Consider the following 24237-nt stretch of genomic DNA (forward strand, 5'->3'; position numbering starts at 1 on the left):
TATCCCCCCAAAATCTTTGTCCATTAAATTCTCGTACTATAATAACGCAGCCAAAACATCTATGCTTAAGCAAGGTTTTTTTTTTCCCCTTTTATTTTGTGTTTGGAAAAAGGCCTTCCCAAAGCAACTGATTTCAATATGTTCTTATGCTTTTTTGATACTTTGGAAAAGAAAGAGCTTTCAAGATCATCCGAACAAGGCAGCGTTGTCAAGGTGATGTGAGATGAAGGACACCCCTGTCTTCTGAAAAAGAATGGTGGACTTGCAAGGGCCACAGCCCGGAGCTATCGGCCAAGTCTAGCCAAAGAAATGGGGGGGGGGGAAGGAACAAAATCTGAATTTAGGATCTTCCAAATGTACAGGTGCAGTTTGGTGGCTCAAACGTGGTATCCTTCAAACGTGTTTGGGTCCTTAGATTCACTAGCCCTCATCCAGACAACCTCAGTTTGAGGAAACAGCGAGCAGGCAATATTCAGCTAGTTTCCTATGTATCATTTATTCTCATCCCCGCGCAGCCGTTCACATCAAAGAGAAAAGTTATCCAGGCTTCAAATTAAAAACCCAGTTGCTTTACAGGTAATCCTCAACTTACGGCCACAACTGAGCACAACATTTATGTTACTAAGCAAGACAATGAATTAAATGAATTTTGCCCCGTTTTATGACTTTTCTTGCCACAGCTGTTAAGTGAATCACGGCAGTTGTTAATAACCCGGTTGTTTAAGTGAATCTGGCTTTCCCCATTGATTTTGCTTGTCAGGTCACAAAAGGATCATATGACCCCAGGACACTGCAACCGTCATAAATAGGAGTCAGTTGCTAAGCATCTGAATTTTGATCATGTGACCCTGGGGATGCCACAACGATTGTAAGTGTGAAAAACAGTCATAAATCACTTTTTTTCAGTGCTGTCATAACTTTGAATGGTCACTGAATGAACTATTATTAATCAAGGACTATCTGTACACTTCATAGATTTTATTCTGTGTTTAGGCAGGGATCCAGCCTTTTAAAACCTTAATGAGGGTCAGGCCTACCTCCATCACAAGGTTTTCCTTAGAAAAGAATCCTTCATCTTCCTTGTTTTTATTACCACAGTATCTGAGGGGGACTTACTCTAAAACAGCATTTCTCAATCTTGGCACCTTGGAAGAAGCGTGAACTTCCTTGCTGGTTGGGGAATTCTGGGAGTCAAAGTCCACACAAGCTGCCACGGTTAAGAAACGCTGTTCTAATCTAGATTAAACGATTCCCCATTGATTTCAAACAACCCTTTGCAAGGTCATAGGGCTTTTCTTTTAAACGCCCGGCATTTGCCAACAATTAAGAGACCAAAACAGCTTAAAAATACCTTTTGTGCTCTTTTTCCTTAACAGCTTTTCCAAAGTCGGCCATCCCGAAATGCTTTGGGGTTATAGTGAGTTGGGGAGAGGTTGTTAATGCTTTGTCAGCCAATGGATTGTATTTGCTGGGTTTCAGCCCAAGAATTAAAAGACTTTATAGTCTATAGCCTTCTGAGATTGGAAGTTATCCATTGTCAAGCCACTTCTACAGTTTTGCCAACAAAACCACAAGGGACCTGTCCAGGCAGTAGCCAAGAGTCAACACTGATTCAAAGACATTTAAAAAAAGCATTTCTATACTGATCCCACCCCATGGACCCATAGTTACCTACTAATAAAAATATTGGCATCCCAAATATGAGAGTTAGTTTGGTGTTGTGGTTAAGGCATCAGGCTACAGATAAGGAACCATGAATTCTGATCCTGTCTTAAGGCATAAAAGCTAGCTGGGTAACTTTGGGCCAATCACCAGGAGGCTGGGAGTTCTAGTCCTGCCTTAGCCGTGAAGCCTGGCCAAATGACTTTGGACCAGTTATTCTCTTTGCTTAGGAAGGAGGCAAGATTATTACATGCTCAAAAATGGAAAGGTCTGGCACTATCCACAATATAGGAAGATGATGGAACTGGCAGAGATGGCTAAATTAACTTGTTTAATTAGAGAAAATATTTTTATTTATAGTTGACTGGAAATCCCCTTATAGATTTTTTGTCATGAAATTTAAAAAAAATGAAATTAATTATGTTTTGATTAGTAAAAAGAAGTTATTAAAGTTTGATTAGTAAAAAGAAGTTACTACAAAAAGACGTTTTAAAACCATGGAATGTATTTGTACTTATATTTGCTATAAAGAATGTCTACTACCAGAAAATCTCCTTTTTATTTTTTCCTTCTTTATTTTTGCACTTTAGACTTTTTCTTTCTTTTTTCTTCTTTACTTATATTAATTCTCGTTAGCTTTTGTTTCCTTTTAAACATTTTTTTTTAAAAAAGGAAGCTAGTTTGTTTCCATAGCATCCACCAGGTGGCAATGTTACTCCAAGACAAAGACTTGCATTCTTCAAAATCTCTGAATTGGGAAAAGATGCCCAGCATAAAGACCTTTTTGTCCCAAATAACATCCTTTATTTTATTGTATGAGAAATCACTGTCCATGCTTCTCCTGGCCAAAATGGACTCTAGTATATGACATACTAAAGAATTTTCTTTAGACATTTTAAGAAAAGAAATAAAGCAACAGGAATAAGAGAAGGAAAAAGAATAAGAGAGTAAAATACAAACGAGGTTACAAATAACACAGTATGTTCCATCATTTTAAAAGATTAGGAATCCCTATTAAGCTTTGAACTAAGAATAAATAGCAGGTCCATGCAAGATATATTGCCAAATGAATGAGAATTAAATCCTTGAGCATTTATGAATATACAGATCCTCAACTTATAACCAATTGCTTAGAAGCCATTTGAAGTTACAATTAATCTCCCCACAGGGAGTTATGACCCAGATTTGTGACCATGGGTTGGATTGGCTTTTATCTAGGGCTGTTTCTAGTGTCCCACAATCACATGAGCATGTTTTATTATGCTTTTACCGCCCCTCCCCCCAAAATAGGCATTTTCTTTTAGTTTTCAGTAAAACTGACCATAGAAGACCATCAGTTCACTTAATTGCCATGTTCACTTAATGGCTGCTGCTGCAAAAAAAGATCATAAATTTGAGTGGGTGATCCACTTTATAACCATCACTACTTAATGACTCTGATGGGCATTTATGGTGATAAATTGGGGATTACCCAATACTCTCTTTTTTGCCTCACAGGAAAAAATGCGATTTGTCTGCCACCTTCCTAGCTTTTCCCATCCTCGCCCCAGCTCCTGCCAAAAATAGCAGTTCCAAAGCATACAAATGTGAATAGATAAATAGGTACCACTTCAGTGGGAAGATAGTAGTTCTCCATGATATCATGTTGGCCATGTGACTGTGGCAATGCCTTTGGACAGCGCTGGCTCAATGTCCCTGAAACAGAGATGAGCACTCCCCGCTACAGTCGGCAACAACTAGCTGAGTTAAATCCGTAGGGCCTCTTACTTCCTAGATTTTAAATTCTACCCAACAGGGGTGCACTCTGGAGGCAGAGGAGTCCCAAAACTATAAAGAAAAGTAGCAATGAGTAGGATTCAGCAGAAAGTAAAAGTAAAGATTTCCCCGGTCCAGTTGTGTCTTACTCTAGGGGGTCGGTGTTTTTAGCTGAAGGAGCCAGTATTGTCCGAAGACCCTTTCTGTGGTCATGTGGTCCCCATGATTAAGATCAGGGGTGGGAATCAAATTTTTTAAGAACTGGTTCTGTGGGCATGGCTTAGTTGGTGGGCGTGGTTTGGTGGTCATGTGACTGGGTGGACATGGCTTGGTGGTCATGTTATTGGCTGGGTGTGGCCAACTCAATATCATTCACATCAAGGCACGCATCTCCTCGCCTGGCCTCTCATGACTGTGGGGATGCTGCAACAGTCGTAAGTGTGAAAAAGGGTCATAAGTCACTTTTTTCAGGGCCATTGTAACTTTGAATGGTCACTCCACACAAGCAAAGCACCAGCAAAGGAGGGGAAAAAAACCTCCAGAGAAGTTCCAGAGACAGGAAGTCTAGTCCTGCCAAGAATGTAATAAGGGTTAAACGGAGAGGCAGTTTCTGTAATCAACACCAGAATGTTTCCTTCCTGCCTTCCTTACAGGATTAAGCCAGTAATTTATTCTAACAACCGGTTCTCCAAACTGCTTAGAATGTTAACAACCAGTTCTAGTGAATAGGGGCCAACTGGTAGAATCCCACCTCTGATTAAGATGATCTGAGATGATCAAAGTCCTGGAAACTAAAGCATATGAAGAACAGCTGCAGGATTTGGGTCTGGCTAGTCTAAAGAAAAGAAGAATTAGGGGGGACATGATAGCAGTATTCCAGTACTTGAGGGGCTGCCCCAAAGAAGAAGCGGGGGTCAAATTATTCTCCAAAGCATCAAAAGAGAAGACAAGAAATAATGGTTGGAAACTAATCAAGGAGAGAAACAACCTGGAATTGAGGAAAAACTTGCTGACTGTGAGGACAATTAACCAGTGGAACAGCCTGCCACCAGAAGTTGGGGGTACCCCATCACTGGAGGTTTTTAAAAATCTAGACCTGTGATGGCGAACCTATGGCAGGTGTGCCAGAGGTGACACGCCGAGCCCTCTCTGTGGGCATCTGAGCCATGGTCCCAGCTCAGCTCCGCTTTGCATGCACATCCCTCCCACCGGCCAGCTCGTCTTTGGGTTTCTACTGCGCATGTGTGGGGGGACGGGGTGCATATGTTGGGGGGGGCGCATGCACAGGGATACATGTGCATGCAGGGATGCACGTGCATACGCAGGGGAAGTGCATGCGTGTGGGGCGGGGCACATGCAGGGTGGCACATGTGCAGGGGACGTGCGCATATCACATTTGGGGGATGCATGCGCTTTGGGCACTTGATGCTGAAAAGGTCTAGACAGTCACTTATGTGAAATTTTATAGGTTCTCCTGCTGGAGCAGGGGGTTGGACTAGAAGACCTCCGAGGTCCCTTCCAGCTCATTCTTCTCTTCTCTTCTCTTCTCTTCTCTTCTCTTCTCTTCTCTTCTCTTCTCTTCTCTTCTCTTCTCTTCTCTTCTCTTCTCTTCTCTTCTCTCCTCTCCTCTCCTCTCCTCTCCCCTCCCCTCCCTTCCCTTCCCTTCCCTTCCCTTCCCTTCCTATACACCGAGGTACATGGACCGCTGTTATCTTCCTTCTGAAGTGATACCTATTTATTTACTCCCATTTTCATGATTTCAAACTGCTAGGTGGGCAAGGGCGTGGTGTTTGGGTCTCAAACTGGGCTGTCAGCTGACAAGCTCGGGCGTCTTTAACCACTGAGCCAATGTGCCTCTACTTTCAGAAAAAAGTAACAAAGTCTAATTCAGAAAGAGAGAGAGAGAGAGAGAGAGGGAGGAGAGAGAAAGAGAGAGAGAGAGAGAGACCCTGGCATGCACAAATCCTCGAGTCCCAGACCAGTATCAGCCATTTTTTTTTACTTCTTCCCAATCCTGCAGCGCTGTAGTTTGTGTTTCCTTTTGGTCTCCTTGGACAAGGAACAGATAAGAACGGTGCCAAAACTGGTCCATCGGAGCTTGTCTTCTGTAAAGGAGAAATCGTCTCCTTTTGTTATGTTTAAACTTTGATTTTCGTTCGGTTTTGTTTCCATTGGGCTATTGGGACCCTCTCAGGCCTTTTAAATGGGATTTTGTTACAGCTAAGAGTTGAGAGATGGAATGTTGAGTTTTATACGCGTTAAGTAATGTTTACATTTTAACAGTGAAGCGGACCCTGCCAAAGCTCAGGGATAACGCTGGGAAGAAGTACTGAAATACAATTGTATCATATTTTATTTATCCGTATATTAAATTATTGTATTTTATTCCAGCCTCATTTTAAATTGTACATTTATTTCAATGTTGTTTTAAATTGTATTTTATTCCAATTTCATTTTAACTGTATTTTATTCCGATTCCATTCTAAATTGTTTCCAATCGGATTTTTGTAATAATTTGTGTTTGGAACTCTGCACTTTGATAACGGCCCATGGGCTAATCAATAAAGTTAACTAACTAACTAGGAAGAAGTAAGATTAATATTTTAGAGGCCTGTTGGGACATTTTGCTGATAATTGGGTTGGAAATGATGTTCCTTATTTGATTTGCCTATTGTGAAGAGATGGATGATGAGAAGAAGAGGTTTTATATTTATATTCACTGTTAATGAAGACGAGGGGAAGAGATTATGCAATTGCTTACAGGTAATCCTTGACTTACAACTCTTTATTTAGCAACTGTTCGAAGTTACAAGGGCACAGAAAAAAGTTACTTATGGCCGTCCTTGTATTTATGACTGTTGCAGCATCCCAATAGTCATAGGATCAACATTTTGGATGCTTGGCAACTGGTATGTATTTATCCCAGAATCACCTGAATGTTATTTGTGACTTTTCCAGCTGGCTTTTGACAAGCAAAGCCAGTGAGAGAGGCCCAATTTGTCAACAGTTCTATGATTTACTTAACAACTGCAGTGATTCACTTACCACTACAGGTAATGCTCGACTTACAGCAGTTTATTTAGTGACCGTTCAAAGTTACAACGGCACTTTAAAAAGCTACTTACGATTGTTTTTCACTCCTATGACCATTGCAGCATTTGATCACGTGATCAAAATTCAGACCTATGGCAACTGACTCATATATATGACGTCTGCAGTGTCCCAGGGAGTCATGTAAATCCCCTTTTGTGACCTTCTGACGAGCAAAGTCAATGGGGAAGCAAGATTCCCTTAGCAATCATGTTACCAATTTAATGAATGTAGTGATTCACTTAACACCCATGGCAAGAAAAGTCGCAAAATGGGGCAAACAAATTCATTTAACAAGTGTTTCACTTAGTAGCATACATTTTGGGTTCAATTGTAGTCATAACTCAAGGACTACTGGTAGTGGCAAAAAGGGTCATAAAATTGGGCATGACTCGCCATGCTTAGCAAGAAATTCTGGCCTCAGTTGGGGTTGTAAGTTGAGGACTACTTGTACACTTACTATGATGAAAGTGGCAAGTTCCCTCTTGCGGGAGGGAAGGGTGTGTGTGTTTGTGTGTGTGTGTGTAGAAAAATCTTGTACAGAGGTAGTCCTCAACGTACGACCCCAATTGAGACCAACATTTCTGTGGCTTAGTGAGCCATTTGTTAAGTCAGCTTTGCCCCATTTTACAACCTTTCTTGCCACCATTGTTGAGTGAACCACCGCAGCTTTTAAGTTAGTAACACTGTTGTTAAGTGAATCCGGCTTCCCCATTGACTTTGCTGGTCAGGAAGTCACCAAAGGGGATCGCAAGACCCCAGGGACACTGCGACTGTCATAAATACGAGTCAGTTGTCCAAATTTTGATCATGTGATCCCGGGAATGCTGCCATGGTCGCAAGAGTGAAAAACGGTCATAAGTCACTTTTTTTCAGTGCTGTTGCAACTTTGAACAGTCACTAAATGAACTCTTGTATGTACGAGGCCGCTTGTACTTTATTCTTTTTCTTTTTAGTTTGTACTATTTTTTTTTAATCACTCTTTTCCAAACTTTTAATAAATTTATTTTCAAGAAAAGGAAAAAAAGAAAAAACTTTGCCAAGACTGGAAAAGGTGGTGCTGGTAGGAAATACACACGATCCATTTTGTGTTTAAACACGATTTGATTCCAGATGCAGGTCTTCAAGGCCAGCTAAGCCATTTGGTGGTTAGTATACCCTGCACAATGGAGTTTTCTCTTATTAGATTGCGCGATAAGGGAAAAGATTATTTCTCTGTCCTGTTACAGCTCTATAAACAGTGGATTCAGTACTCAGGAAATCCTTGCCAAACACAGAACTTCTCAGATGATCAAGTTACGAAAGCCGGGAGCGCCTCCAAAGTCCCATTAGTCAGGAGGTGCCTGGTAGCGTCCTTCCTATCCGACTAACTTGTTTGATTAAAAGGTGTCAAGTCCTCCCATTTGTCATTTGGAGAAGTGGCCACCAGATCCTCATGAATCTCAAGCAGCCGAAGCTAACCTTCAACTTTGCAAATGCAGAATCTACACAAGGTAGGCATCGCATGATCTCTGGATGGTTGTTCGTGAAACAGGTATACGCTACAATGACCAGCCTTGTATGGAGTAGAATTTTGGGAGGGAATTGTATAAAGCAGTGTTTTTCAATACTGGCAACTTTTGGATGTGCGGACTTCAAATCCCAGAATCTCCCCAGCTGAGAACTTGTGTGCATTTATGATGGGGAATTCTGGGAGTTGAAGTCCAGACATCTGAAAGTTGTTAAGGTTGAGAAACAATGGTTTAATAGGAACTTTGCTTGCCTATGTGTCCTCTTTTGAATGGATACATTGTATTATGGGTCAACTCTGAAGCGAACCTGGCTGAAGCCATCTTGTGCTGCCTCATAGTTGCCAGAAAGGGGGAAGGGAGGGGGAATCTAGATAGCCCAGCTTACAGTCAAAGCAAAATGTTTTCTGGTGGGAACCAAGGTCATCATAACAGGTGGCTGGGGAAGGAGAGGAGCCTGCCAGCTGTATTCATTGGATAATGTGACTGGTGACACATGGGGGATGGGGAGTTTTACTCTTTTAATTAGGTGAAAATCACAGGAACCTTTAGAGTTGGTTTTCACTGGCTGTGCTGAGATGATGTCTCCAATAAACATGTTGTCATGCTCCCGTCAGAGTGTGAATACGAGGAGGAAGATGAACAGCCATCAGGGAGCAGGAAAGAAGGCCGATTGGTTGTGGAGGAAACTGGGGAAGGGCAAAGTCAGGCTGGGCAGAGGCAGGGGAGCAGTAAAATAAGGGAGAGGGAGTTCAGAGGAAGACCAAGGCCCACCCCTTCTTCATCCTAGGGCACGCAGGGAAGAATGGAGAAGAGAGCAACGTGGGTTGTGTGGCTTACGAGGGAGGAAAGGGCCCTGATTCCCCTCACAAGGCACACCTGGGAAGGGAGTTTAAAGGAGAGACAGTTTGGGAGGGGCGTTTTTCAGGAACAAACCTTGAGTTTATCTTGTGTTTGGCTGCGGTAATTTGAGTTCCTGGCATCCCCCCAACTGGTTTTATTTACTGCTTGGTTACTTCATTTCTGGAACTCCTTATCTTGCTCTGCCGGATTTAACTACCTTATCTTACTTTGATGGATTTATAGTTTAAAGTTTTCAATTTACAATGTTTGGACTGGAATATCTGCAGCCAAAGGCTGGTGCAGGTTTGTGGGAGAGTTTTTCTCCAGACTGGAAGGTAACCGGGTCATTGGGGGCAAAGTTGAAACTGAAAAAGAAACTCATTCTTATTCACTGACTGTGTTTGCCTTTGTGCCACGCCCCGTGTCATCACTCATGTTCTTTGAGGAACCTCCCTGCCTCGGAGTCCTGCTTTCAATGGATGCATTACTCAGAACATTGACACGGTGATTCCAATTTTCCCCGCTAGAAAGTTAGATCAAAATCTGAACCACACTGTATCTGAATAGGTGCTTTTTCGAGACTTTCTGGTTTTTCTTTGAAGACGTTTCACTTGTCACCCAAGAAGCTTCTTCAGCTCTGAAAACTTAACACCTGCAGTGAGTCACTTAACAAGTGTTGCCAGAGAGAAAATAGGCCAAAATTTACTTAACAAATATTTTGCTTTCAACAGAAATTTTGGGCTCAATTATGGTTGTAAGTCAAGGACTATCTGGATAAAAAAAAATTAGGAGGCAAAATTAATTCTCGATGAGCTCATTAAAGTCTGAAGAAATATAATACAAGACAGACAGAACATCTTCTCTGTGATGGGTGAGAGCAAATTTAGCTTTGTGGATCAACCTATTTGCTTGTGTTTTGATACTGTTTCAGAATAACTAGGCCTCCCAAATAGCTTAAACCAATTTAACCCAAAGCAACTACTGAAATCCTTAAAGGGGAAAGTCTAAAAGTTAATGTCATCCAAAAACTTTAGACAAGGGAATGAAAACTTGGACCAGAGTGGCACTTTGGCAAAACCAAATAAATGTATTTCAGAATAAATATATTTGTTGATTCAGCAAAGGGCCATGTAAGGAACTGGCTGTTCAAAGACAATGAAGGAGCTCTAGACAGAGATTTCCACAGCCTGGTGCCACGTGGAAATCCTCTTGTCCTACAACTCAACCACAGGCGACCAGATGGAGAACTTGAGAATGGAAAGTAGTATAAATAATGGCTGTGGCTCATCATTGGGTTGCACGAAGGAAACCTTTGAGAAGATGCTATCAGGTGAAGATCAAGCAATCATCTTAATGGGGTCATTTAGGATTAACACGTCATCTGGCAGTCAACTCCAATTGGAGGAGGAAATTCGTTAATTTCCAACTACAGGTAGTCCTTGACTTATAGCCACTTAGCAACTACCTGAAGCTACAACAGACTTCTCCCAAAGTTGCTTACAATCCAGATTCAAAGTTCTAATGTCACATGGTCTGCATTTTGGGACCTTGGCAACTGGCCAGCATTTATGGCTGCAGTGCCCTACAGTCACATGACCACAGTTTACAGTGTGGTTTTTTTCCTGGAAACTGGCAAAAAAACCACAAAACCGCACAAATTATAGTGAATAATGGATTTGCTTAACGACCGTTACAAAAAATCATAGTAAAATTGGTCATGGACATGTGCTGACCCACCTAATACAAATTACGACTAAAATTGTGGGCTCCATTTCCATTGTAATTCAAGGACTATCTGCAAATTGATGCGGGCTCTTCAAAGATTTCCCATGTGATCCCAGAATTTATGCCCATATTACAGATAATCACGTCTTGCAAATAAACATTGTAAACGAAACATGGTATTGATCGTATCATGTAGGCTTAGTCTATGTTTAATCCTAATTAAAGGGATGGGTTTGCAGAGTTGAATGTCCTGCCTACTGAGCTACTTTTTTTGGCAGGCAACCTGGTTCTTTCTTGGTGCACAAATGGTTAATGGTTTGATATGCACTAAAACATTCTTAGTGCTGTTTCTAGTCTTGGAATTGTCCAGACTGAATGGAAAGGATTTCTTTTCTCTGGCTATCCAAGAAACAGCAAACTTCCTGTATTACTATATATAATCTGGTGGTTTTGGCAGTAAGCTAGAAAACGAAAGACTGTGAGTTCAAGTCCCACCTTAGCTATGAAAGCCAGTTCTCTCAGTCCAAGCCACCTCACAGGGTTGTTGTTATGAGGAGGAAGTATTGGATATGTTTGCTGCCTGGAGTTATTTGTAAAAGTAATAAAGCTGGGATACAAATAAACACAACGCATAAATCAGTGTAAACTCCTGGGTCTGGGTTTTTATGCCCTCCGGAGCCCAGGGAGGGTGAAGAGAGCCCTTCTGCCATGGTGCAGGAGGCCACACCCACCATGGCCCACCCAGCAACTGGACAGAGGGCCAGTTGCTAAATTTTTTGAAGCCCATCCCTGCTCTACTTCTTAAGTATACATAACTCTGGTGCCAAGTTATGCCACTTAAGCTTTATACCAGCAACAGGTTTATTTTCAAGTTCGATGACTTTTAACCACTTTTTTTAAAAAAAATCAACATCTTTGTCACAAGATAGAGGAATTAATGAGAGGAATCAGCTTCCATCTTAAGAGACAATTAGAATGCCAGATCCAGCATTTCCATTTGATTGCCTGCACATTGTCTCTTGCCAAAATTGTTCCCGAGAGATTAAGCCAGATCTAGTGATTCACCTGACTAACCAGGTATCTGTCCTCATCAAAGGGAGCTCAGTGGTTAAAGAAGCAGAGCTGGGAGAGCTGACAGCCCAGGTTTGAGACCCGAGCTCGGCACAACAGGATGAGTTCCTGTTCTTGCCCCAGCTCCTGCCTTCCTAGCAGTTCAAAAGCAAGCAAATGCGAGTAGATTAATAGGTACCACTTCGGTGGGAAAGTTACAGTGTTCCATGTGCCTTTGGCGTATAGTCATGTTGGTTACATAATCACGGAAATAGTCTTCGGACAACGCTGGCTCCCTTAACCAAGAAACAGAGATAAGAACCATATCCCAAGTCGGACACAACTGGACGGGGAAACCTTTAGCTAGTGATTTACTTTGCTAACCAGATATCTCTCCTCATCCGCCCTGCTTGCATTCAATAACCTTTTCAGGTGTCTTCTTAAATCACCATCTTTGCACAAAACTGTTATTTTCCTCGATGCCTCCTTCCTCAATAAATTAACCAAGTGCCTTCTCTGAAGGCAGAAACAATGGAAGAAATCAGCCTGGGTGAAGGCAGACTTTCGTATTTCCATCTTGAAGGTCCACCAGATGTTAGATCCGATGGTCAACCTTGACGGTATCATTTCAGATGAAAAGTTCAATTGAAATTCATCGCCACGAAGGGGGAAATGGCTAAATTTCAGAAAACATGGTAGGTGGGCCAGTCAAAATTTTTCTGTGCAAGCATTGAATAGCCACCATAGAGTTTACTGGCCAAGCCTGGTAATCACATCTGTAAGCTGTGATTGTATGAGAGAAGCATAGTGCTTGGGTCACACGCTCTGACTATGTTTAACCTGTAAATCCTACCGAAATGCAGAACTGTTGAGACTTGTTCTTAGGCTCCAAAGGTGAATATTTTAATACTCAAATGCAGCTCCTTTATCAGGTAATCAATTCTCCACTTGCAGATTAGAGGGTAAGCTATATTTTAAATTTGACTTATTTTCTTCTTATTTAAAAGTGACTAAGGTCTGGGAATTATCCAAACTGGGTGGGGATTGTTTTTGAGCATCACAATGCCTTCTAAACCCTCCCTATTCTTTTAAAACATGCAGCCACATTCTACACAATTAACAATTTTCTCCCATTGCATGCTACTTGTTTAGAGAGCTTCTTTTCTTTTCTCTGGCTTCTTCATCTCTCTAATTTCCATTGATGCCCCAGACTTCTTTTTTTCCTGGCAACTGTCAAGAGAGAACAATGAGCAACTGCATTTATAAAATTTGCAATGCTTAGTTAGGTAGTAACTTGGCTGTCTTTTTTTGTGGCACAATATGTTATTGCAACAATTAGACATGTGTTTCAATTCACATTCGGTGAAGTCTGAAATGGCATACAGTCTCCTATTTGAGCAGGGGGTTGGACTAGAAGACCTCCAAGGTCCCTTGTTAAGTGAACAATCCAAGAAGTGAGTTAATCCAGTAAATGTGCTGCATGAATCGGACCAGTGTAATTTCTTCCTGTCCTTTGGTAATTCACAGTTGGGCCCCAAACCGTTTCTTGGTTAACCTTGGTTCCCATTGTAAAAAGGAAGGGATTGTGGGAATCAGACAGCAGAGGCTAGATAAAGATATTATTTTTATCTCCCCTTTATCTTGTTGGGGAAAACCAGACAGATATCTTTAAATGTAATTAATGTATCTAAGGCATTTGATCAGCATCTGGCAAGCACACACTCAAGCGAGAAACACAAAAGCCATAAAAGATAATCTCAAACCACAAAGCCAATATAAACAAGGTTAAGATGATAGGCTGAATTTCTTTCCAAAGCAAACCCTTCTGTCGTCTTTCCAATCTGGCCTCCCTGCACACCACGGGGTGCCACTTACCTATGTATTGGCCTTTACCTTCTCGGAACGGGGGTCCGAGAGGCCCTTTCACCACTGGCTGCATGTATTTCATCTGCGCATAACCTCCTCCAGGGCCCCCTCCGGCTATTGCAGAGATTCGGATGCCCACCAGCAGCCACAGAGCCACCTCATGGAACATGGTGCCTTGCTGAGAGTCTCCCTAGAACCAAAAAAAGGAGAAGGGCAAAGTTACTTGAAGAAAACCTCCAGGCTGTTGTCGAAGGCTCATGAGCCAGAATAAAAGCGGGAAGAGGGCAGCTGTATCGAGAGCAAAGCTTGGCTTTGGTACCCTATCTCGGTCTCTCCTCAGCTGTCTAAGCATTGTCAGCCTAGTTCTTTTCCTGTCCAATCACAGGCCACAACTTTCAATTTATCAGAAGCACGCCATGAATGTTGTACCAATACAACTACCACGAGGTTTATAGATTCACAAAATGGGGGCCTCAGCTCCCCTGAATACCCAATCTCCCACATCGTGAAGGATCTCTACTATCTCCTTGCTTTCTGGACACACTTTCAAAATCAGGGCTGGGCTACGGTAAGTTATCTTTCTATCAATGGGCGGAAGCTTTACAGAAGGAGATCCAAATTCAGAATAAGAAGAAATTTCTTGATTACACGAGCTATTAAGCAGTGGAAGAACTAGTGGAACAGCCTGAGCTGTTGGGGTTGGGATGAGAAACATCAAAGGTCCCTTCTACCCCTGAGATGTTACGATTTTCTAAAAACGTTGATGGGATCCATCCATCCCATCAACCGGAAGGAACAAAATAAAAACACATATAGCAAAAAGACCATTTAAACCAGAGGTCTCCAAACTTGGCAACTTTAAGAGTTGTGGACTTTAATACCCAGAATTCCTTTGCTGGCTGAGGAATTCTGGGAGTTGAAGTCCACAACTCTTAAAGTTGCCAGGTTTGGGGACCTTTGATTTAAACCAATAAACAAGGCTGAGGCCCCAATAATGCTTATCCACCAACTATCCCATGGCAGATCCATCATCCTCTTGGCCTCAGTGCCTGGGGAAAAGCCAGATTTTCACTTGTTTTCCTGAAGGCCAACAGGATCAGGGCCAGGGAAGCTGTTCCATAAGGTTGACACCATGACACAGAATGTAGACCTCCAAGCATGCCTACTCAGCTAGATCTGATAGGATAGGCTAAAGCCATTGAGGACAGGCAATCCCACAAATAACCCAATCCCATTCCATGTAGGATATTAAAGATCTCAACCAGCACCTTCAGTTGCACTTCAATTGAGAAGCCTCATGCAGTACCAAAATCCTGCTGTATTTTGAACCAGCTGCAACTTCCAGATGCTCTTCAGCGCCAGTTCCACGTAAATCCCATTTGCGGTTGTCCAAGCAAGAGGTGACTAAGGCATGAGTAACCACGAACCCTTATGGAGGTCATCAGCACTTGTGGAAATGCTGAAAGCGCGTGCAAATACCCAACTTCCCAATTCTTCTTCTTGAAATTTCAATAAAGAAGAGCGCTTCTCTGATGCAATGCAAAAAAAATAAATAAAAAAAAGATAAATAAGGCTTAGAAGAAACTTCCGAGAGTTCTGGGAATCCGTGCGTTGCTTTGCTCATTTCATACCAATCGTCAGATCACTCCCATCAAGAGGGCAAACAAGGGAGTAGATTCAAAACAGGGGCATCTGCCCTCTCCTGCCCACCAACTTCTCTTTTTATGTATCTTCTGAAGATTTGAGGACCCACCCATCTCTCGCCTTCCTTTGCAGAAGGCACTCAAAGGATGAATAGGAGCTCATGATTTCAGCACATTTCTCTCCCTCCCTCCCCTCCAGTTGCAATGGACCATAACTCCCATTATATCTCAATCAACATATCCCTGGCACACCCAGTCAGATTATTATAGGAACAGGAGCCAAGAACATCTGGGGAGCACCTGTTTGGGCAAGGCTGCGAGCAGTTGGGATACATCCTGAGTGCATAGCGAAAATGTGGGAGATGTGGCAAGAAAGGAAGCTTGTAAAAGCGGAGGTCCTTGAATCAGGGGGCCTTGATGCTCTCTCAGCCTGGCTGTTTTCCTGCAGACCCTTCATTACCCAAACTAGGTTAACATCACTGATGACGTTGTTATCTAGTTTGGGTAATGAAAGGTCTGCAAGAAAAAAAAAACTAGGCTGAGAGAGCACCAAAGGCCTCTTATTTCAGTACCGAACTACAAATATTCTCTTCATTGTCTATGGAGAGTCTCAGTCATCCAGGTCATGGTTGTCCCAAAGGTGCTTTTTCAAGCGGCAACTGGACTTTCTGGGTTTTTCTTTGAAGACGTTTTACTTCTCGTCCAAGAAGCTTCTTCAGCTCCAACTGGATGGTGGGGAATGAAAGGATTTATGCTCCTTGCAGACAGAGCTGGTCGTTTGCATTCTGTTAGTGAGTCCTTGAGGACACTTGGAGCTTTATCAGTCACCTGAGTAGTGCAAATGGACGTGGAGCCTTCTTGGCTGCAGAATGTTTTCTGCCCTGTGTCCCTTCACTGGGGATTCTCCTTTCTTGGTCACTTTGAATCAGGCCACTTGTTTTAAATGAGGCTGTAGCGCAGACACCTTTGAAAGCCTTGTCTCCGAAACATCCCTAAAGCCCACCTTGATTGGAGAATTAAAGTAGTCAAGGAAAGGTAAGAGATACTAAACAAAGGTGCCGTCATTGCTCTCTGTTTTTCTCCGCTGTGGAAGATTTCCTTGAGATCTGGCTCTTGAAAATTTCTCCCCTTCCAAAACTCAGAGCTCATTCTGCTGCCTTTGAAAAAATTTTGGCTCAAAGGAAGGGTGTGAAGAAAATCCCCCGTTGCGTTTGGCAGCTTAAAAAATGGATATGTCAGAGGCACAATTCTCTGGCTTGGAGTCCTGCCAGAGGCAGTAACTCTCCAATGTGGTGCTTCTTGAAATGTCAATGGAAGTTTGTTTGGTCAAGTGCTTATGAGGAATCTTGATGGTTTATGATGCTTCATAAGACGAGCTAAAGGGCCCACTTGTGTAAAATTAAAAGCCTTTCCATAAACATCGCTTTCCCCTCTAACAACATTTTCCGAAGCAGGGCTTCAAACAAGGGTCTGTGTGAAGCAAAGGAGAGATTATTTTCTGACAGGTTTAATGACACAGAACACCAAAAAGTGCTGTGGATTAATTGAACCGCAATTGCCATTAATAAAAATTAAAGACGTTGGCCCTTTCCTGCTTGGGAGGGAAGCAGGGAAGGGAAGAAGTTCTCCAGGAACTGGATTGGAATTTCCTGAGCTGCTTTCCTTGAAATAGCAGTGAGGTGGAGAGAGAATATGAGCGAGAAGGAGAGCAGGCAATATGAGAGGAAAGACCACTTTGAGTCGGGGGCTGCAGTGGACAAATGCTCTATAAGAAAGGGATTTGAACACTTCCTGGATTGGGCAGTTTCTTAAACGGGTGTAAGTAATAGTATCATTTCTCGTCCTAGGCAGATAAGAGTTCCAATGTATTCAGTTAAATCCAGGGGTGGGATTCAAAGTTTTTAACAATCAGTTCTGTAGGCGTGGCTTAGGTGGTGGGCATGGCTTGGTGGTCATGTGACTGGGTGGGCGTGGCTTGGTGGTCATGTGATTGGCTGGGCGTGGCCAACTCAATATCACTCACATCGAGGCACGCATCTCCTCGCCTGGCCTCTCATGACTGTGGGGATGCTGCAACAGTCGTAAGAAAAATGGTCATAAGTCACTTTTTTCAGTGCCACTGTAACTTTGAATGGTCACTCCACACAAGCAAAGTACCAGCAAAGGAGGGGGAAAAAACTCCAGAGAAGTTCCTGAGTCAGGAAGTCTAGTGCTGCCAAGAATGTAATAAGGCAGTTTCTATAAGCAACACCAGAATGTTTCCTTCCTGCCTTCTTTACAGGATTAGGCCAGTAATTTCTTCTAACAACCGGTTCTCCAAACTGCTTAGAATGTTAACCCCTGGTTAAATCTGAGAACAAGACTTCTTCCCTTCTCTGGGTTTTTAGTATTTATGACTCAAATCACCCAAGACAGCATTAAACTTTCAGGTAGTCCTTGACTTATGATTATGTTTTTAGTGATCATTTGAAGTTACGGTGGCACTGAAAACTGTGACTTATACTTATGATCACTGCAGCATCCCCATGATAACATGATTAAAATTTGAATGTTGGCAGCTGGCATGTCATTTATGGTAGTTGCCATGTCCCGGGATCATGTGATCACAATTTTCACTTTTCCGGTCAGCTTCCAGCAAGCAGAAATCAATGGGGTAAGCCAGATTTGCTTCATAACCACGTGATTCATTTAACAACAATGTTTCACTTAAAAACCATAGAGCAGCATGGTGGCCTAGTGATGAAGACCCTTGCCTCCCATTCTGAATGTTGAGAGTTTCTTTCTCAGGGCGCAAATAAAAATGTGCTGCGAACTCCTCATGGTATCAGGAAGGGCATCCGGCCAGTAAATGCTTAGCTCCATCCAGTCACCCCAATAGTACCCCAAATTAAGAGATGATAGAGTCATAAAAAGGGAGGTTTTTTATATTCACTTAATGACCATTTTAAAAAAGGCTGTAAAATAAGGCTTGACTCAAATGTCTCATTTAGTGTGGAAATTTCAATCCCAATTGCAATTATAAGTCAAACGCTTCCTGTAATGGAATCAATTTTCCAAGCTTCCATAGGACCTTGGTCAACATCAGACGAAGCAAATGCTGGCCCTAAGACAGAAAGTAAGTAGAATGGAGGATGGAAATCTCAGTGGTTTCTGAGCTGGGTTGTTTGCCTGCAGATGTTTTGTTACCTGACCAGGTAATGAAATGCCTGCAAGCAAACAACCCAAGCACAGAGAGCCCTGAGGATTCCACAGTTCAAAATGAAGGATGCCAGAAGAAATTCAGTGACCTCTTATTTTTTTTTCATGAAACATCAAGATCCATTTTTTCATATGAATTTATTTTTTCAGGAAAGCTGTGTACAGTGCAGTCCTGAAACTGCCTTCTTCAGCTTGGCATTCTCCAAAATTCTGGACTATAGGTATACTTGGGGGTAACGGAGATGTGGATTTACAAATCTGGAAAGCATCAGAAACTTTGAAAAGATGCCTTGAACCACCCTGTCCTTGGAGAAGTCAAAATGACCCACTCAGAGGAGAAGTCTATGTCAAGACCATTCTGGCTCGAAAGAAATGACCAAATGCTTAGGATAAGGAGATTGTGCTGGACTTTCTAAGTAGCACCAATTCACTGACACACCTATGCAAAACTGGCAAGAACGAGAGAGGTTGCACTTCTCTAGAGTAATCACTTGAGTGGAATCTATTGGAGGGGGGGTGTAGTTCCTTTGCCCATCTACCTGCAGAGTAGATTTCTACTCCACGTCGCTTATTGAATGGTGGCTCAGTGGCTAAGACGCTGAGCTTCTCGCTCAGAAAAGTCAGCAGTTTGGTGATTCGAATCCTAAGCTCCCGTTCCTTGTCCCAGCTTCTGCCAACTTAGCAGTTTGAAAGCATGTCAAAAAATGCAAGTAGAAAAATCGGGACCAATTTGGTGGGAAGGGAACGGCGTTCTCTGCGCCTTCGGCATTTAATCATGCCGGCCACATGACTACGGAGACGTCTTTGGACAGCACTGGTTCTTTGGCTTTGTAATGGAGATGAGCACCATCCCCTAGAGCCAGAAACAACTAGCCCATATGTGCGAGGGGAACCTTTACTACATCGCTATCAGTCTGTTACCACTTACATTATCTCTCTGGCAGGCAAAAGCCTTCAAGTTTTCCGGAGAGACAGGCCATCCCTTGGTCACAGCACTTTCTTTTTCTCCTTTTCTTTTTTTAAACATTTTATTTAACAAAATGACAAGACTTAGAAGGGACCTTGGAGATCTTCTAGTCCAACCCCTTGCATAAGCAGAGAACCCTATAACATTTCAGACAAATGGTTGTCCAATCTTCTTTTTTTAAAAAAAAAAAATAAAATCCAATGTTGCAGCACCCACACCTTCTGGAGCAAGTCGTTGCACTGATTAATTGCTCCTACTGTCAGGAAATTTCTCCTTGGTCCTACATCGGTTCTCTCGATACTAAAGCAAATGTGGAGTCCTTGGTGCTCTCTGAGTTTGGTTGTTTGCAGATGTTTCATTACCCAACTAGGTAACAGCTTCAATGCTGTGCACGGATGCAAAGCCCTGATGAAGTTACCTAGGTGGGCACCAAAATGCCTGCAAGCCAGCAACCAAGCAGAGAGCACCAAAGAACTCCAGAGTTCAGGTCAAGCCAGGTGAAAGAAATTAAAACTGCTGATTCAAGCTTTTGCCAAAATTGATCTGACCACCCTCGGTATCTCTTTAATATATATGTTGCAAAAAGTCTATTTCTACAGCTGAGATCTCTTAATATCCACTTCTTGGCTCTATTTAAACAAAACCCCATTAAACAATCTTTTCTAAAAACACGAATTCCTTTCCCAACTCCAATAGAGATCAAACTGAGGAGGGCCTCCCCACGGAGGGAATTGCACTGAATCTGGCTTGCTGCTCCACGAAATCCTACTTGTACAAGAACTGGACAGCTTTTCAGAAACAATCCAGCCTGGCTTTTCAACCTGGCCCGCTGCAGTGGAGTTGTGGTCCTTCTTCTTTCTTGCACAAAAGAGTTTGCGAGAATTTAAAGAGCTGCATATTCTTTCGCTTTGCAGCACCGCTGCTGGATCTGTATGGAATTGGGTTTGTCTAGCGTAGCGAAAAGAAGGACTGGGATGGCACGATAGCCGTGTTCCAATATCTGAAGGGCTGGACAAAAAAAAGAGGCGGTGAGGCCACCTTATTTTTCAAAGCACCAGAAGGCAAGACCAAAAACAATGGATGGAAACTAATGAAGGAGATGCAACCTAGAATTAAGAAATTTCCTAACAGGGACAATAACAATTAACCAGTGGAACAGCTTGCCTCCTGACGTTGTGGGTCACTGCTTCATCACTGGAGGCTTTTAAGAAGAGACTTCAACAGTAGGAAATAGTATAGGGCAGGGGTGTCAAACTGGATTTCTTGGAGGGCCGGATCAGCATTGTAGCTCTCCTCGGTGGGCCGGACAGGGACGGGAGTATGGGACGGATGCCTCCTGCAGCACCCTGCCGGCCAAAATGGGGCATGGAGGGGGGTTTCACGTGAGGTTCCCCCATGCCCCATTTTGTCTGGCAGAGGTACTGTGGGCCAGTCCTTTGCTATTTCCAGCCCCCCCGGGGCAGATTTAAGCACGCCGAGGGCTGGATTTGGGCCTCAGGCTTTGAGTTTGACAGCCGTGGTGTAGGATTTCCTGCTTGAGCAAGGGATTGGATCAGAACAGATCCAAGGTTCCTTCCAACTTTGGTATTCTGTTCTTCTGGGAAACCACTCTCCCCTCAGCCACCATGGAAGCAGGATGCTGGATTACATACACTATATATTTTTTTTTTTTTGCCTGATCCAAGAGAGGATTCTTTTTTAAAAATTCCCTGAATTGCTTATGACATGATTTCTACTTGGAAGGGACAGAGTTTTGAGACAGGCAGGATCAGGAAACAGGCACAGCAAGGACTGCAGGCTTGCTATTGACTATTGTAGGGTATAATTTATTAGATTTTTACCTCACCTTCATTACTTTATAAGCCACTCGTGAATATGCATAATACATTTTCATTCCTCCTGTTTTCCTCACAACCTGTGAGGCAGGTTGGGCTGAAAAAGTATGACTGGCCCAAAGTCACCCAGCTGGCTTTCTGGCAGGGCTAGAGTAACAGAAGTGTTATTTATAAGATGTAACAACATCAATGTTCTCTCATATGGTATAACAACAGAAGTGTTCTTTTATAAGGCAGGGGGTCGCCAAACTTGGCAACTTTAAGATTTATGGAACTTCAACTCCCAGAATTCCCCAGCTAGGATGCTGTTTAGTTTGCCTGCCAAACCCAGACACGTTGAAATTATTATGGAAAGCCACAAGGTTTTCTGGATCTCTTTCCTACGGCTACTGGGCTTTGCCTGATGGGCCGCTTCCTTCTGTGGGAGCAGTACTTTCCCATCTGCGGAAATGGGATGCCAAGGCAACTTGGCAAATAGTCAGATGGGAATCTGGCAACCGACTCGGTCTCTGGGACGCCAAGCCTTAGCTCTGTGGAAGTCCATAAAAGGATTAGATGGAAAGACGAGGTCCATCTTGAACCCTGGCACTCTTCTGAAGTATCCCAGACCCCCATAAATCCTCTTTAATTGACTCCAAATAAATAAGCTTTGACTTTCATAGGCTAACTTCCTGAGTAGCTTGGACTAGAAACAAGGGCTTTAACCATCTATTCTCTCTTTTCTATGTGTCCGTGTGGGTGTGGGTGTGTGTGTGTGTGTGTGTGGTGTAAACCTACCCCAATTTAGAAAAGCAAAAGAGGGCAGCTGCCAATAGCAAAACAAACTCTATTTTGGTCATGGAGATAGATAACCAAGGATAAAGTAGAAGGGGTGAAAGAATAAGAACTAGGAGTTCATTAAGGATCATGGAGACCCAGATCCCATGGCCTCATCTCTTTTGTAACTTTCTTTGGTTCAATCAGCTCCAAGGCTAAAGTCTTCAGTATAGGGGTGCCTGAAAGGGGGTGCAACACATAGAATGCAGACAATGCTAGAATCACATCTTCAGGGCCACCATTTGGATTATTTTTTTTTTTTTTAAAGACTTATTTTTGTAGAATAAAAGGCAAATAAGAAAGGAAGGGAGGAAATGTGAAAGAAGAATCAAAAGGGAAGGAAGCAAAAGTGAAAGACAGTTATTGATGGGAATTGTAGTCCCTATACCTAGAAGACGTGGGGAATGGTGATGGGTGGATGGATAGATGGAAGGATGGAAAATGAAAAAGAGGAAAAAAAATCCTAAAGTTAAGAATTACACGAATGACTTCCACCTTCTTTTCGATAAATAATTACAATTTTCCAAACCTTTCTCCCTCTTAGATATTACATGCCCTTCCAGCCCCTCATTTAATCCACCACTTTCTTGATCCATAAATCATCATTTCATCCCTTTCTTCTTTCTTCAGTCTATATAAAGTTTCCTGTCTTTCAGAAAAGGCTTTGTTGTTGTTGTTTTTTCTTTGATCAAATAGATCAACTTTGCCATTTGTGCAAATTCGGATATTTTCACCATCCGTTTCTCCACCCTGGCAATTTCTTCACCATTTGGACTTTTTTTACAGCACATTCTGGACATTCTGGCTTCAGCGGCTGCATGAAAAGCCTCCCTGCCTCCTTCAGTCTGTCTGAACTAATCCTCTGGCTTATAGATACCAGGTAGTCCTCAACTTATGATCACAATTGAGCCCAAAATTTCTGTTGCTAAGCCACACCAGTTGTTAAATGAATGTTGTCTCATTTTATGATTTTTCTTGCCACAGTTGTTAAGTGAATCCCACAGTTGTTAAATTACTAACTGACTTGTTAAGCAAATCTGGCTTCCTCATTGACTTTACTTGTCAGAAGTTCACAAAAAGAGGATTAGATGACCCTGGGGTGTTAATATGAGTCAGTTGCCAAGTGTGATGACCCAAAGGGGCGTGGCACAAAGGCAACACAGTCACATAAGTAAGAAAAGTCCCTTTAATACTTCCAACTTTGCCCCCAATGTCCAGCTACCTTCAGCTGGAGAAAAAACTCTCCCAAGAATAGTCTTTAAGTGGAGGAAATTCAGTCCGAAAACAAAGAACATACAAACTGTAAATAAAAATACAAACCACGCTGCAGCAATTAACTGGACAGGGCAGGATAAGGAATTACAGACTTCAAAGGCCAACAAAACACACACAGTTGGAAAGATGCCAGGCACCCAGATAAGCCTCGACGATAAAAAATAACTCACGATTTGCTTCCCACGAGTTGCTATGCGCAAACTCCCTTTTTAAACACTGTGTTCCCAGCTATAGCTAATGAACGGAATCAGGGCCCTTTCCTCCCCCGTAAGCCATGCAACTCATGTTGCTCCCTTCTCTGTTCTTCCCTGTGTGCCCTAGGATGAAGGGAGTGGGCCTGGATCTTCCTCTGAATTCCCTCTGCCTTGCACTACCTCTCCCCTGCTCTGCCCAGCCGGACTTTGCCCTTCCCCAGTTCCTTCCACAGCCACTGGAGCCACACTCCCATTCCCTGTCAGCTGCTCGGCCTCCCCCTCAGAATCAGATTCCGACAGGGGCATGACACCAAGTGGCTGAATTTTGATTATGTGACCTTGGGGATGCTGCAAAAGTTGTAAGTGTGAAAGTGGGTTATAAGTCTTTTTCAGTGCCATTGTAATTTGAAACAGTCACTAAATGAATTGTTATAAATTGAGGATTACCTGTATGCACATTATTTAAAACTGGGTAACTTTCTCCTATTTTTCCTTTCTGTTAATAACACTGTGTTCTTTAACTTTTTTTTTTAAAAAAAGGTATATTTGAGGAATTACACACCATTCTCTATATCCCAACTACTTCCACATGCAGTTTGTAACTGACAAACATTGCAAACAAAAGTGGCCATAATTCATACGTTTATCAATACATTTTCCCAATAGTCATTGGCAGCTCTTTCATAAAATGCTTCACCTGGTTTCTAAATTGACTCATTTTCTTGATATGAATTTAGCCACTAAAAGTGACCTCCAAGGATAGAACTCTCTGCAATGCTGCAATGAAGTGCTTTAATCCTTTTTTTTTTT

General features: G+C 42.6%; 1 protein-coding gene across 10 annotated transcripts in view; it reads right to left on the minus strand.

Annotated features, from left to right (window-relative positions):
- The window catches only part of COL8A2 (collagen type VIII alpha 2 chain), a 160153-nt gene that overhangs the window by 5958 nt on the left and 129958 nt on the right, over positions 1–24237 (minus strand). For 9 of the 10 annotated variants that reach the window (XM_087939607.1, XM_087939604.1, XM_087939603.1 and 6 more), the window contains one exon: positions 13509–13689. In XM_087939607.1, coding sequence (XP_087795733.1) covers positions 13509–13668 — 160 coding nt within the window. In that variant the 5' untranslated portion in view covers positions 13669–13689. Of the gene's footprint in view, positions 1–13508; positions 13690–14767; positions 15287–24237 lie in introns of those variants that run through there. The other variant, XM_087939606.1, reaches the window with a different exon arrangement.

Source organism: Pseudonaja textilis, chromosome 10 (genome assembly GCF_049901715.1).
Source record: "Pseudonaja textilis isolate UNSWEBS1 chromosome 10, rPseTex1.2, whole genome shotgun sequence".
NCBI classification, from domain to species: Eukaryota; Metazoa; Chordata; class Lepidosauria; order Squamata; family Elapidae; genus Pseudonaja; species Pseudonaja textilis.